The sequence below is a fragment of the Notamacropus eugenii genome, chromosome 1 (assembly GCF_028372415.1).
Source record: "Notamacropus eugenii isolate mMacEug1 chromosome 1, mMacEug1.pri_v2, whole genome shotgun sequence".
NCBI lineage: Eukaryota > Metazoa > Chordata > Mammalia > Diprotodontia > Macropodidae > Notamacropus > Notamacropus eugenii.
In genome coordinates this window covers 570,463,270-570,479,504 of record NC_092872.1, presented here as the reverse complement: position 1 = coordinate 570,479,504, position 16,235 = coordinate 570,463,270, and the positions used below count along the sequence as shown (strand labels likewise).

The 16,235-nt window shown below is 36.3% G+C and overlaps 1 protein-coding gene across 1 annotated transcript in view; it reads left to right on the top strand.

Moving 5' to 3' along the window:
* Positions 1-16,235, top strand: part of CSMD1 (CUB and Sushi multiple domains 1) — a 2,598,423-nt gene that overhangs the window by 1,982,467 nt on the left and 599,721 nt on the right. Inside the window, exon 17 of the mRNA XM_072634370.1 lies at positions 47-234. Within this exon, the coding sequence (XP_072490471.1) occupies positions 47-234 (188 nt within the window). The remainder of the gene's footprint in view (positions 1-46; positions 235-16,235) is intronic.

The following is a 16,235-nucleotide window of genomic DNA, read 5'->3' as shown; positions in this document are numbered from 1 at the left end:
ACCAAGATTCTCTTCTTCTCACTGAAATTTGTTTTCATATTTTCAGATTTCAGACAGAAGTCAATTATGATACCTTAGAAGTTCGAGATGGACCGGCGAATTCATCACCACTGATAGGAGAATACCATGGGACCCAAGCACCACAGTTCTTGATCAGTACTGGCAATTACATGTACCTACTATTCACTACTGACAATAGTCGATCAAGTGTTGGATTTCTCATTCACTATGAAAGTGAGTCTGTTTTGTTATTGTTGTTGTTTTCCTTCTTGAATTTATCTCTCTAAAATGAAGCCAAAAACCAGAGGCTAAACATGGTCTTTTCATTTTTGTTCTCCTGTATATTATGGAAATCTACTGATGTTTAACTTCAGAATTAATGCCAAAGGCTTATCAAAGAATCATTAGATTTTAGATCAGAAGATGAATTCAGCTTTTATATTGTTCAAACTACTCCTCAAAAAAAAAAAAAAGAATTCTCTCTAAGCCATTTCCAACCAGTCTTTGTTTAAAGACCTTTGTTAAAATAGATACACTTCCTGAGTCAGACATTCAACATATATATGTACATACATACATACACACACACATATATGTAATTGTTCAAAAAGAATTTTCCTTACGTTAAATCTAACCCATTAAATTTAAGCCAATTTTCTGGCTTTTACCCCTACTTTTTCCATCTAAAATGAAGCACAAGTCTTCCAGATGTCAGTTCTTTAAATACTTGAAGCAGCTATTGAAGACAGACTTGAAGACAGTCATCTTGTCTTCTCTGAACTAAATATCTCCATTTCCTTTAGCAAATTGTGGTATGGCATGCATCAAATACTACTAGTAGTACTAGCTAGCTCTCCAGCATTAATATAGTATGTAAGGTTTACAAAGGAGTGTGCAGCTTTCAGAGATTTGATGCGTAGTACAGCATTTGCTCAGCTGGGTCAGAATACTTGAAAATCAAATCCAGTTTGACAAAAATAAAGGGGAAATTCAGAAGCTGAGAAATGAAAAACAACTCCACAGGGTTTAGAAGCAGAATAGTTCAACCATCTCTAAGAAAGCAGCATTTAATTCCATCAGAAGTAAAGTACAAGCAAATATTAGAGAAATGCAGGATTCTTGGCTCAGTAATAAAGCAGGTGAAATTCAGATTTATGCTGATAATAAAAATCCAGAGTGTTTTCATGATGTCCTGAAGGTTATCTATGGGCCAAAACCTATGGTGCCACTTTGATTTGTCATAAGGACATGAACTTGCAGAGGTTGGTAGAAGAATTTCACAGAATTCTCTTTTTTTTTTTCCATTGGGCCACTAGTAGGTTTTTGTTTATTTTTTTTATTTTTTTAAATGTTTATTTATTTATTTTTAGTTTTCAACATTCATTTCCACAAAATCTTGTTCCAAATTTTCTCTCCATCTCTCCCCTCCCCCCACCCCATAACACCTTGCACTCTGATTACCCCTTCCCTCAATATGCTCTCCCTTATATCACACCCCTCTCTTCCCTTATCCCCATCTTCTCTCTTTTCTTGTAGGGTAAGATTGATTTCTATACTTCATTACCTGTATTTCTTATTTCCCAATTTTATACAAAAAACAATTCTCAGCATCCTTTCCTAAAACTTTGGGTTCCAACTTATGTTCCTTCCTCCCTCCCCACCCATCCCCACTGAGAAGGCAAGCAATTCAATATAGCTATATATATATATATATGTAGTTTTGCAAAAGACTTTCATAATAGTCATATTGTGTAAGACTAATTATATTTTCCTTCATTCTATCCTGCCCCCCCATTTATTCTATTCTCTTTTGACCTTGTCCCTCCCCAAAAGTGCTTGCTTCTAATTATTCCCTCCTCCCATTTGCCCTCCCTTCTATCATTCCCCCCTACTTGTCCCCTTCTCTCCTACTTTCCTGTAGTGTAAGATAGATTTTCATGCCAAATTGAGTGTGCATGTTATTCCTTCCTTAAGCCAAATGTGAAGAGAATATGATTCACTTTTCCCCCTCTCACCTCCCTTTCTCCTCCATTGAAAAAGTTTTTTCTTGCCTGCTTTATGGGAGATACTTTGCCCCATTCCATTTCTCCTTTTCTCCTCCCAATATATTCCCCTCTCAACCCTTAATTTTATTTTTTTAGATATTCTTCTTATCAAACTCTCCATGTGCATGCTCTCTCTCTCTTTATATATATATGTATATATAATATATACATATATACACATATATGTTATATTATATGTGTGTATGTGTGTGTGTGAATGATCCCTCCAACTACCCAAATATTGAGAAAATTCTCTAGAGTTACAAATATTATCTTTCCATGTAGGAACATAGACAGTTCAACTTTAGAAAGTCCCTTATGATTTCTCTTTCCTGTTCTCTTGATTCTTGGGTTTGAAAGTCAAATTTTCTATTTAACTCTGGTCTTTTCATCAAGAATGTTTGAAAGTCCTTTATTTCATTGAATAACCATTTTTTCCCCAAAGTATTATACTCAGTTTTGCTGAGTAGGTGATTCTTGGTTTTAATCCCAGTTCTGACAAGAGGAGGTTATCCTCCTGAAGTTCAAGGATGCCTCCATTGTTCATCTCTATAAAAGTAAAGGAAATAGATTGTCCTGTGACAGTCACAAGGGGGGCCTCTCTGTCTTAGTCATTGCTGGTAAGATTCTTGCCAGAGTGCTCCTTAATAGGCTAATCCTGCACCTGGATGATGGTCATCTACCTGAGAACAAGTATGGCTTTAGAAAGGGACAAGGAACAGTTGATATGGTGTTTGTTGCTTGACATCTCCATGAGAAATGCCAAGAGCAGAACAGAGGTCTGTATACAATGTTTGTAGATCTGACCAAGGTCTTTGATACTGTCAGTCATAAGGGCTTGTCAAAATTTGGTTGCCCAGGGAAGGTCATCAGTATTGTACATTGGTTTCATAACAGCAGGCTTGCCCAGGTCCTGAATAATGGGCAATCTTCTTGTGCTTTCCCAGTCACCAATGGAGTGAAACAAGGATGTGAGCTTACTCTTATGCTTTTTAACATGATGCTTCTAGGCATGTTCTCAAATGCCTTCAATGAGGATGAACACAGCATCAAAGTCAGCTACCACATTGATGGTAAATTCCTCAACTTGAAAAGGCTACAAGCCAAGACCAAAGTGGAGGGAGTGTTGGTACATGAATTTTTGTTTACAAATGATTGTGCACTCAGTGTAGCCCCTAAAGCTGAGATGCAACAAGGTATGGATTGATCTTCTACTGCTTGTGCTAATTTTGGCTTAAAAATTAACACCAACAAAACACAAGTACTTCATCAGCCTGCATCACATCATCCATACATTGAACTACTGATTACAACAAATGGAGAAGTTTTGAATGCTGTGGATAAGCTCATTTACCTTGACAGTATTACTTTCTAGGGACATAGACATTGATTATAAGATTGACACAGACATGGACAGAGCTAGTTCAGTGTTTGGAAGGCTCTGAAGGTAAGTGTGGGAGAGAAGAGATATTAGACTAACTACTAAACTGAAGGTCTACAGAGCCATTGTGCTGAACTTGTTGTTGTATACCTGGACAGTTTACCAGTGCCCTACCAGAAAAGTGAAGTGCTTCCAAACAAATTATCTTGGAAAGATTCTGAAGATCACCTGGCTGGATAAGATACAAGATATTGAAGGCCTTTCTCATATTAAACTACTTAAAGGGCTAAAGAAAAACTTTGAAACCTCCAAAAATGTCAGCAGACTGTGTCCTCTCTTCATGGATCAGCCTAATGAAATCAGAAAGTCATAAAGGTCATGACTTTTAACTGATTAATTTTTTGGATATAACAACCCATGAAACAGATAATACAGTACAAGTGATCCCATGAAATCTATTAGTGAAATTCTTCCAGAATAGTTATCTAAGGAGTGTTAGAAAAGTCCTAACTAATGCTAATCTGATGATTAGCAATCATTTTTTAAGCACTTTCTATGTGTCTTGCACTGTGCTAGGCATTGGGGATAGAAAGAAGAAAAATGATATAATCTTTACTCTCAAAGACTTTGTGATTTAACGAGGAAGACAATGTGTGTGCGTGTGTGTGTGTGTAAATACACATACAAAGCAGTTAATACATATTCATATATACAACAAGAATATATGTTCACACATAGGTGGATATGTATGGATATGTATAAATGTGGGGGGGGATATGTATGGATAAATGAGCTAAGAAATTTATGTTTTATATCTTTAAGGCACTATGAGAATCATTTGGTTGTTTGTCATTTGGGAGGAGACAGAGTATGATAGGTGTTCCCTTTTCCCAGAAACAAGCTCAATTTAATTCCAGTATGCAATATATTTTACATTTTTATGAATCTTGCATATGCTATCACACTTCATCACTGTTCTGCTAAATGTGTTTATGCAATTATACTTAGGAGTTCCCCAAAAGATTCATCTTTGAAATCCTTTAGCCAGACATTCAAGGCCCTCCAAAATCTGGTTCTATTTCAGCCTTTCAACATATCTGATTCTATACCAATTTTATATTCTGTACTCCAAAAATATCACTACCTAGCCAAACTATACCACTCATTGGATTTGGAGTCAGAGATACTGTCTGAGTCCTGGAGGTAATAATTATTCCTGGCATTACCCAGAAAAAAATCACTTAATCTCTTTTGGGTTTAGTTTTCTCATTTGTGAAAAACTAGTGCTGACATGAGGCAGCTAGGTGGCTCAATATCTTGAGTGCTGGACCTGAAGTTAGGAAGACTCATCCTATTGGATTCAAATCTGGCCTCAGATACTTATTAGGTATGTGACCTTGGGAAGGTCACTTAACCCTATTTGCCTTAGTTCCTCATCTGTAAAATGAACTGGAGAAGGAAATCACAAACCACTCCAGTGTCTTTGCCAAGAAAACCCCAAATCCCAAGAGTGTGACATGACTGAATGACTAAAGGACACCGATAGTCATCTGATGTTGAATTTATCCTGATTTTTTTCTCACCAACATTTCAGTCAACAAGGATTAAATAAGCACTTACTAATCATATTGTACACGTCTTACCTCCATGTCTATTTTTGTCCTTTTTCTTATTACGTGTACTAGTCTCCTAATAAGATGAAATGAATGAATGAAAGAAGAAAAGAAGGAAAGGAAAGGGAAAGGGAAAGGGATATAGAAAGGATAGGTTGAAGAAATTTGTCAGGCTCAAAAGAGATGTCAGCAATCTCCCTCTTAAGTGAAAACTTCATTTTCATAATCACAGATTTTGAGAGTTGAAAAGGACCTCAGTAGCCATCAAATTTAAACAATATATGAAAAGAGTCCACACTATAACATCTCCAGTGGATGATTTTCTAATTTCTATCTGAAGATCTCCAAGGAGGGGCAAACCACCACCTCTCAAGGTAGACTATTTAACCTTTGTCAGAATCAAAGTATTAGGAAGTTTTTGCTTTTTTTTCCCTGATAAAGTGGAAGGCAAGAATGTGAAAGAAGAGAAAAATGTGAAAATCTGGGTTTTTATTTGGAATTACAGAATGTATTTGGAATTACTGAAATGTATGAAAGAGCCAATAATTTAGTGTTACTTTTTGTTGTACTAGAGTTCCAAACAAGTAGCAAAATGATTTTTATTAGTGTTATTTTTGTCTACCTGGGGCTAGAGATCCTAATGAGAAGCCAGTGACTGATCCAATAGGCAAAAGAGAGAGAAAACAATCTATCCAGTTCCTAACCAAACCCCTGAATCAACATGAATTGTCAACATTACTGGTCAATGACTGCTTTTAAATTTTTTTTATCTCTTTTATGCTAGAGTAACTGACCTGGTAAGTGCTTTGAGTGGTTTTCTGTCCTAGAAACTGTTTATATAAAAGCACATAAATATATAGAGAAGGGAGAAGTATCTAGGGAAATCTAAATTTGCCCCCCAATTAGTATTAAATTGGGCATACCTCACTGCATTAGATTGATGTGTCTAAATGTGAAATAGAGTACATATACTTTAGTCTGCATGATGAGCTCAAATTGCTTTTGTTTGGTTGACTGGATCCATTGGGTCAATCATTCAAGCAGTCTTCTGCCCCAGATCCTCCAATTAGGGGCATCCTTCCCTGAATAGAAATTTAAAATACTTAGAAGCTGTAGATATATAGCCATGTCTGGAGTAGTTTAAATAGTATTATAAGATATACATGGATAATATTTTTAAATGATGTTAAAATTATCAAAAGCAAAATAATATTAAAATTATTACAGTCTTCCCCCTAAAAATACACAATGCATATTTCAAAATATTATGCTGCTTAAACTGATTTTTAAAGCAGAAAGAATAGAGAAATTTTGTTTCTGTTTATCTTATGGTTTGTCATTTTTGACATAACCGAACATTTTCTAACATGTAAGCTGGAAATGTTTTTTTTGTTATTGTTAAGTTCATTTTTAATAGATTTAGTTTTACCTTTTGTCAAGAAACAAAAAGGGGGGGGTGGGGGGGGGGGCTGTGATAAAGCATAGATTGCAAACTCTAAGTGACCTCAGAGGCCTATTTCATTTATAGATGAGCAACTGAGGGCTACAGAGGTGAAATAATTTGCCTTCAATATCACAGATAGTATATGACAGAGAAGGGCTTTGAACCAGAGCTCCCTAACTTTAAAGCAAGGGCTCTTTCCATGCTGTCAAACCCTTGATTTTAGATGGAAGTATGCTTTCAGGAATTTATTTTTTTTCATGACCTTTCACCAGCTCCAATACACAGCCCCTAAGGGACATAGAAATATTAAACTACTAAAATAAAAACATTCTTTACTTTCATGTAGTACTTTTGTTAGGTTAGCCTATTATGTACCAGACACTATGCTAAGTACTCAGGATACAAAAAGAGGCAAAAAAACAAACAAACAGACAAAAAAACAGTCCCTGCCCTCAAGGAGTTTACAGTCTAATGGGAGAAACATTATGCAAATAGGAAGCCACTGGAGTTTATGGGGAAGAGGCTGGCAGGATATGATCACATCCACATCTTTGGAAAATTACTTTGTTGGCTAAATGGAGTATGAATTATAGTGGGAAGAGACTTGAGGCAGGCAGACCCACAAGCAGACTATTGCAACAGTAGAAATTCAAGATAACTAGGGTCTACACTAGAGTGGTGGAACATGTCAGAGGAGAGAAGAGGACATGTCCCAGAGATGTCACAAAGGTTACATTGACGGGTCTTGGCAATAGATTGGATATGGGAAATTGGTGGGTGGTGAGAAATATTGAGGAGTCCAGAATGACTCTTAGGTTACAAGCCTGAGAGAGTATAGTAACTTTGGAGAGCGGTTTCTGTGGAGTGATAAGATTGGAAGCCAGATTGTAATAGGTTATACTAGGGCAAGAATGGGAAACCTACAGCCTGAGACCACATGTGGCTCTCTAGATGCTCAAATGTGGCCTTTTGAGTGAATCCAAACTTCACAGAACTAATCTCCTTAATAAAAGGATTTGTTCTGTAAAACTTGGAATCTGTCAAAATGCCACACCAATGAACCTAGAAAGGCACTTGAGGCCACAGGCTCCCCATTCTTGTGAGAGGAGAGAAAGAGGAGGCATCTATTATAGATGAGCTTTTCTGAGGAGTTTAGTTACAAAGGATGAAAGATATATAGTATGATAGTAAATGGAAGCATCAAGCGAGGATTTCTTTAGTATGGGAGAGACACAGGCATGCTTGTAGATAATAAAGGCAGCAGAAAAGAAGGGATTGAAAATAAGTGAAAGTATGAGGCTGATAGAGGAGGGTGTCCATTGGAGAAGATGAGATGGAATGGGTTTACTGGAACAAGTAAAAGAGTTGGCCTGCATAAGAATAAAGTCACTTCATCATGTGAGACAGGTAAAAGAGGAGGTAGTAACAGAAAGTATCTGAATGTTAGGAGATGAGAAAGGAGGGAGAAGAGTAAGCTTATGTTAAATGGTCTCAATATTTTTTGTGAAACATGAGGCAAAGCTCTCAGCTGAGAGAGCAGAAGGAAGAGTACTCACTAGAGGTTTGAGGAGATATAGCAAGTTTTGAAAGAGCCATACTGAAAATTGCAGGGATGCCCATTAATTGGAGAACAATTGGATGAACAAATTGTAATTTATGATTGTGAAGGAAATACTATTGTGCTATAAGAAATGATGAGCTCAGTGATCTTAGAAAAACATGGAAACACTTGCATGAAATAATGGAGTGAAATAAGCAGAACCAAGAGAACATGGTATGCACTTACAGCAGCAAATGAATCATTTTGACTATTATAAATACCTAAATTAGGTTTAAAGGATGTACGAAGAAAGATGCTATCTGCATCTAGAGAAAGAGATGATAAATAGAAGTATGTATAGAAGAATTATATATACCATCCCTGGAGGAGGGAGGAGGAGAAAGCCAGAAAAGAAAAGAAAGGAAATTTACGTGATAACATTGTTGTGTATTTAAAAAGCATAGGAAGCTGTACAGAGTGAATTTTTTGTTTCGTGTCGTTTTTTTCATTGTACTGTGTTATGAAAATGTTTGTTTTCTTCCATAAATTAAAAATAAGTAAGTAAATTTAAATTTAAAAAGAAAGAGTTACTATGGAGAGTTAATAAGGAAAGTATAATAGGATTGTGTAATGGTAATTTAAATGGAAGATCTTTCCCATTCATTAATAGGCCCATGTGACCACATGTGGTAGGAAGAGCTTGTTGAATGGGTGGAACAGGAAGAGGCAGAGCTGGAGCAAAGATGAGAGGAAATTAGTCAGAGAGCAATCAGAACTGAGGGAGAAAGAGAAAATAGGCAGTTGGCTAGCATGAGTGAGAGAGCTTGTTTGTAATTTTGTTTAAGGGAGCCTGTTTGTGTTTTGTTTAAGGGAAATGGTTCCTGGGAAGCCTAACAGAGGGCAGGTTTGGGGATGATATTGTTTTCTGCATTGTTTTATGTATAGATTTCTTTGTTACTATGATGGATTTGCCCTTCTGGTGCTGAGATTTGGCTTTCTGGTGTCTGAACAAATGTTTTGGTTCTGTCTTCCATGTAGAGAGTCTGTTGTATTTCATGATTCAGAACTGTGCCAGCATATTCATAGCCACTGTAGGTTATGTGAGGAAGAGAAGCAGAAATGCTCAATGGAAACTGGGAAGGAAGAAGCCCCATGGGGGAGGCACTGAAAACCATCTTCAGGTGTCATTCCTTCTATACCTTTTCCCTTTGGGGCTCTCTTTTCTCACTCTTGAGTCTCTCTCAGGAGAGAGGCCACTAAATGTCACTACCCGGCTCCATCAGAGGTCTGTACACATTTGTAGATCTGATCAAGGCATTTGACACTGTTAGGCATGAGGGCTTATGGAAAATTTTGTGAAAATTTGGTTGCCTAGAGAAGTTCATCAGTATTGTATGTCAATTTCATGATGGTGTGCTGGCCCAGGTTCTAGATTATGGACAATGCTCTTGTGCCTTACCAGTCACCAATGGAGTGAAACAGGGCTGTGTGCTTGCTCCCATGCTTTTTTATATCATGTTTTCGGTCATGTTGTCAAATGCTTTCAATGTGGATGAACACAGCATCAAGGTCAACTACCGTACTGATGGTAAGTTCTTCAGTTCGAAAAGCTTACAAGCCAAGACCAAAGTGGAGGGAGTATTGGTGCATGATGTTCTGTTTGTGGATGATTGTGCACTCAATGCAGCCTCTGAAACTGAGATTCAAGAAAGTATGGATCAATTCTCTGCTGCTTGTGCTAATTTTGGCCTAATAATTAACACCAAGAAAACGCAGGTGCTCCATCAACCACCACCCCAAATGTTCACATGGACTATTTGTGCCCAATCTGTGGTAGAGCATTCCAAGTTTGTATAGGTCTGATCAGCCACAGTCATACACACTGAAACCATTTTATCGTGGTGATGTCATTTTGGTCCTCTTTGAGAATGAAGAACAGCAACCAAACCAGGTGCTGTGATTATCACATTGGTGTTACTGATTGTCTGGCAGTAGTAATGTCCTGGTTGAGGCTATATAGCATAAATTTTCAGTGGACTCAATCAGAACACTGCATGATTTTCTCCATCTTCATTCAGTAGCAAATGTGTAGGGAGGAAATGATTGGAGTGATCTAAGGCTGAGGAGTAATCAGTGATATGATAAGGGAACTAGGGATTCAAGAAATGAGGGCAGTATAAAATTCAAGTGGTCCACAAAAGGCTCAAAATGAGGAGAAAGAAGAGAGGGGATAGTGTAAGGGAGATATCTTTGGAGAGAACTGAGGGATCAAGAGTTTGGAAGTCACAGTTTGGATGAATTGTAGGATTTTATAAGGGAAGTCAGAATTATAGGTGAAGTCAATAGATAAAGATATTTCAGAATTCTGGAACATAAAGGTATTACATTTGGGGGTGATGGCAAGATCAAGGGAATGACCATTTTTATACGTGGCTAAGACTGGGTGGAGGTGTGTAGTTCATGGTAAGTGATTAGATTGAAGAACTGAGTAGTTGGGGTTTTTGTGGGAGAATCAATCTGATGTTGAAGTCCCTAAGTATGAGACAGGAATTGGGGAGGAGAAAAAAAAATTGTGAGCCAGATACCAAATACATTACGGAAACAGGGGAGATGAGAAGGGCTTCTATAAAAAAGAGCTACCAGAATTTTTGATTGGGTTGTAGATTTCGGCATATATGAAGAATGGATGTAGAGATAGAGCAGTTTTGGAAATAGCTTACATTGTTGGTACACTGAAGGAAATGAAGCACAGATAGAAGAGGATGATAATAAGAGATTCACTTGTATGTTCTTCTAGTAGGAAAGAGGTGAATAGAAAGAAGGATGACACCATTAACATTTCTGTTCTATTTACCTACCATTGGTGCCTCAAAACAGTGGGAAAGGAACTGACATTTCATTGATAAGATCAGTATATACACACTAGTGAAGAGAGCCTATAGGAGATTTGATGTATAGCAACTTTATAATGCTTTAAGGTCCATAAAGCACTTTGTAGATATTATCTCAGTTTATTCTCAAAACAAGCCCAGAAAATAGGTACTATTATTATGTCATTTTTACAGATGAGGCAAGCAGAGGTTAAGTGACTTGCCTAGAGTTACAAAGCTACTAAATTTCTGAAGCCAGATTTAAACTCAGAGGTCTTGCTGACTCCAGATGCAGTTCTGACAACTAGCAACTCTAATAAAAACTTTTAGGTTTTCAAAACAATTTATGACACAATCTCATTTGTATCTCATAAAAATCCTATGAGATAGGTGCTATTATTATCCTCACTTCACAGTTGAAGAAACTAAGGCTGAGAGACATCAAGTATCTTGCCCAGAAAGACTGGTTGAGGGTAGAAGAATCTCTAGTTTTAGTATCAATGGGTTTTGGGAAACTGGATCTTGCTCCCCTTTTATCATTATTGGGTTATTGTGTGGAGGAGCACAGTTCAGTAATATCTGTGTCATTTGAGAGTCTTGTTGTTCCAGAACCTCCACAAAACAAAATAGCCACAGTTCCCTGCCCTGGGAAAAGTGGTAGCTATGGCAAACATTAAGAGTGACACAGAAAAGTTACCTTGAACAACAGAAAGGATTTCACCCTGGGAATATGAGACAATCTGAAGGCATTCCAGGAATAAGGTATGGACATTATAATGTCCCATAATGACCAGCCTCAAAATATCTGAAAAATCATATTATTTGTCATTGTTTTTTCATCAAAGTTTGAAATGGACTACTGTGAGTTAAAGCACTGACACCACTATTAGAATATGTGCAAACTTCATTTACTATTTCTTCTGGAACAGATTGTGAACCCCTCCAGGACAGGGTCTGTATCTTTTTTTGTTTGTTTGTTTCATTTTTGAGTCTCTGGTGCCTAGCATTGTACAAAGAGGATCCTTAATAAATATTTGCTGTGTGAATGTTTGAAGGATAATGCAGGTAAATGTCCTCTTTTAAGCACTTAATTTGAGATAACCTATCATATTAGTGCATCAAATATCCTGTATTCCAAAAAAAAAACAAGAATTCAAGGAGTTTCAAGAGCTACCCTCAATGAATTCAAGATCCTAGATCCAGATAATGAAATACATTATTGGGTAACAAAAGAACCAATAGATGAGATTTTCTGAGGCCCTGGTGGGGCATCAAAGATCATGGAGTATTGTAGAATAATAGAAGGGTTGAGGCCCCATGTTTTCAGGAAAGGAAAGAGTGTTTTATATGTAAAATGTAGGCCAGTGCCCTTGACTTCAATTCTAGGAAAATTCTATTAATATTGTTATTGATGTTGTCATTATTTTATTTTTGTTGTCGTTGTTAAAGGCATAGTTAGTAAATATCTAGAGAGGGAAGCAGTGATAACAAAAAAAAAAAAAAAGAAACAGCATGATTTCATCAAGAACAGGTCATGCTAGACTAACCTAATTTCCTTTCTGCCAGAGTTCCTGTATTGATAGATCAGGTGATTGTTGCAACTTGCCTAGCTCTTAATTTCACAAAGTTTCTCATGTTATTCTTACAAACAAAATGAAAAAATATAATATAGGATTTAAATTAAAGGTGGATTGAAAAGTGGTTGAATGGTTGGGTCAAATGATTAGCCATTTGCAGGCAATATAAATGTATAAAGAGCATTGTAGTAGAATGACCCTACCCTACTTACCATTTTTATCAACAACTTGGGTAAAATTGTTAAAGTTTGCTTATCAAATCTACAGATGATTTTTAAAAAGACCCAGAGGAGCAACAAACACGTTAAATTACAGAGTCAAAATTAAAGATATTTAATAAACTAAAATATTGAATTTATTAAGATAAAATTTAATAGGAAGGAATGCAAAATCTTCTACTTGAGTTAAAAACCTATTTAAAATACAAAACATATGGTTACATAACAATTCTTCTAAAATATATTTATTGGACTGCAAGCTCAAGTATGATTCAACAGTGTGACATGGCAACCAATAAAATTAATTTGCTCTTAGGATGCATCAAGAGAGGTGTAGTTTCAGGAATAATAACATAATAGTCTCCTGGTTAGATAACATCGGGAATATTATGTTTCATTCTGGATGCCACCTTTTAGGTTAGATCTTGGTAGGCTGGAGAGCGTAGAAGGGAGAAGTCTCATGATGATGAAGGTCCTTGACATCATGCCATATGAGAATCAGTTGAAGGAATTAGGGATGTTTTAACCTGCAGAAGAGAAGATGTAGAGAGAACATGATAGCTGTTTTCATATATTGAAAAGGGTGTTCCCTGGAAGAAGGGAAGGGTTGTTCCTTGGTTTTTGAGGACAGAATGAGGAACAATGAGTAAATGTTGCAAAGAAGTAAATTCAAGTTTGATATTAGAAAAAGAAAACTTTTTGTTAATTAGAGCAGTGCAAAAGTCAAACGAGCCACCTTTAGAGATGTAAGTTTTCTTCACTGGAAGTTTGTAGTCATTGGTTAGTTAAAATATAGACTACAAAGAAGAAGTTATTGTTTTTCGGTATTGGTTGAAATAGATGCTGCCTAAAGTGCTTTCTGACTGAGAATATATAATCCTGTAAAGTGGACTCAGGTGAAAGAGAATAGGACAGGTAAATTCTGATGGGAAGGGAATCAGGGGAAAATTTGAGTATTGAACTTTCCTAAGAAAAAGGCACTGGAAAACAAAACCAGCAGGAGGATAATAGGTTCCCAGGAGGGTGACTGAATTCAAAAGGTAAATAAGGATGGGCGGAGCAATAGACACAAAAAGGAAGATAAAGGAATATTGATTTTTACTTCCACTGAACCTTTTTTGAGGATCAACTCTGCCTACAACCCTCCAAAACTTTAGCCTAAATCATCAAACTCATTTGTTTTTAAGGGACAGTATTTATCATTCTTTCTTGTTACATCTTTAGGCTGAACAGATACTACAAACAATATGTGCTTTGCTCAGTAATTAATACTTCCCATCTATTCCCTCACACGGATATATTTAAATTTCTTTTATATTTAGGTGTATAGCGTTGCAAAAGGGAAAATCACATTTCTCTTGGGAATTAATTAATTGAACAGTAACACTCTTAGGAAATGTCAGGTAAAATAAATTATGTGAATTTGGGAGGGATTTTCTAAATCTTCTCTGTGACAGTTTTGATTTTTTTTTTTATCAAGGCCTGTTTGAAACTCTGGTGAGGTTCTCATTAACAATGAGTCATTATTAAAATTAGAAAAAAAAAAGAAAGAAAAATATGTAGTATCTCTTTCTAGGTTGCCATTTTGTTGTTCTATATTTTGTAAAGCAAAAGATACAATCTCTTTGTATAATAGCCATTGAAACCTACTCCACCCTAAAAATAGCAGTTTGTTTATTTTTAATTTGTGAGTCATCCACAGTTTAAAATTCACTTTTATTTGTGCTATATTGTAAAATAGATAAGTATGAATATCACATTTTCATTTATTTAGAAAGGTTCAGATATTTACCAATAATAACTTTATCATTACCAAAAACAAAAGACAACCAAGACAGGAATCTATAACATATATCTACTAGCATACTCAATATGCAAACAGAACTGTGAACACATTAGTCTAGATCTTTTTTTTTCAGTAATTCATATAACAACGTAAGTCCACTCATCCTAGGACACATTTACCTACACCCTCTGAAAAGTTTCAAATCAGGAATCTCTCCAATGCGATAGGTGCCATTTTTTCTTCTATTTTCCCCAGTTTATACATGAAATATTAGACTCTAAGGAAAAAGGGAAACAGGAAGTAAGGGATAGGTAAAGGGGCATGAAGTGACATGCAAATATCTGAAAGAGGAAAAACAGAGAAATGGCTCTCTAAGCTTGGATTCCCTTGCTTCAAACTGGTGACCAATGCTAAGAATTGAAGCTGGGACTCCAGGGTGTGATATATCCAAACATATATACATGGGAATAAATTGCCTAATTGTTCTTGAAATATTTGCTTCTTGATGAGTATTGTAAAGCTAGCCAACTTTAAAAAAAAGCCTCACTTGCCGTTTGAATAGTGACATGCTTTGCTCACAGGATATGAGCTTAGAACATGGTCTTTTTGTGATCTAAACCATGATTTCCAGCTGCTCGTTGGTAAATTATTCCAGCATCTGGGGTTGTGTACTTTTTTTTAGTAAATGTTTGCCTTATAGTAAGAGAGCTTAATACTTCTTTTCTTCATTCATCCATTTTTGTCTCATGAAAAGCTGCACTAATATCTATTATTTTCACTAAGTAGCTTTTTAAAATACTGTGGAGGCAAACTGATACAATGGAAATTTATCAAGTTGTTTTATTCTTTGTATTTGTATTCCTGGTGCCTAACTCAGTGACTGGTACTTAATGGGTATCTAATACATACTTGATTAATTATTAACCTGAAGTATATTCAGGGTTTCAGTTTAATTCACTGTATCTCCTCTCCCCCCCCTCCTTCTGCATGTGTATGTTGAGAGAGGAGGAAAAGGTATCTCCAGTCCTCACTTATGGCATAATCATTATGTCATACACACATACACACATACACACACACACACACTCACAAATGCTACTTATTCCTTTATCTTCTTTAAGGATACTGCCTGGGCCCATAAACAGATGGAGAATCCTGAAACTGAAAAACATATTTGAGGCTGGTATGTTTTAGGCATTCCCACTTCCTGAGATGGTTATATGTAGGTTATAATACCTCACAGCATATATTCTTTACCTATTTTTGTATTATGGAGCCATCTGAACTCTGGTGAAGCCCACAGACCACTTCTTAATTTTTTTTTAAATTTCATAAATGAAGGACATGCTAAACTCGTTGTGAAAATGAAGACAATTCTTTTCACCACCTAAGCTTGTGCAATCTATCACTCAGTTGTGATAGATAACTAAATTCACCCCATGAATTCTACACACCCTTTGTGAGACTGTACACTCTACGTTAAGAAGCCTTGCATTAGAATGAAAGAAGTATTATTTCAGACACACATTCTATAATATTTGGCTGTTTTGCACTGAAGGTCAGTGCTTCCAATATCTTTTAAAAATGCTAGTAGTCTGTGTGAATTATAAACAGACTAATCTGACAACCAGTTAGCAATAGCTTTCTTAAATTCTTTTCACCAAGCTATTGTTTCTTCCCTCTCCCTTCCATCCTTCACAAAGCTGCCTGACTATCTTACGAGGAGGCAGAATGGCTAAAGCACTAATTACTCCTGGAGAC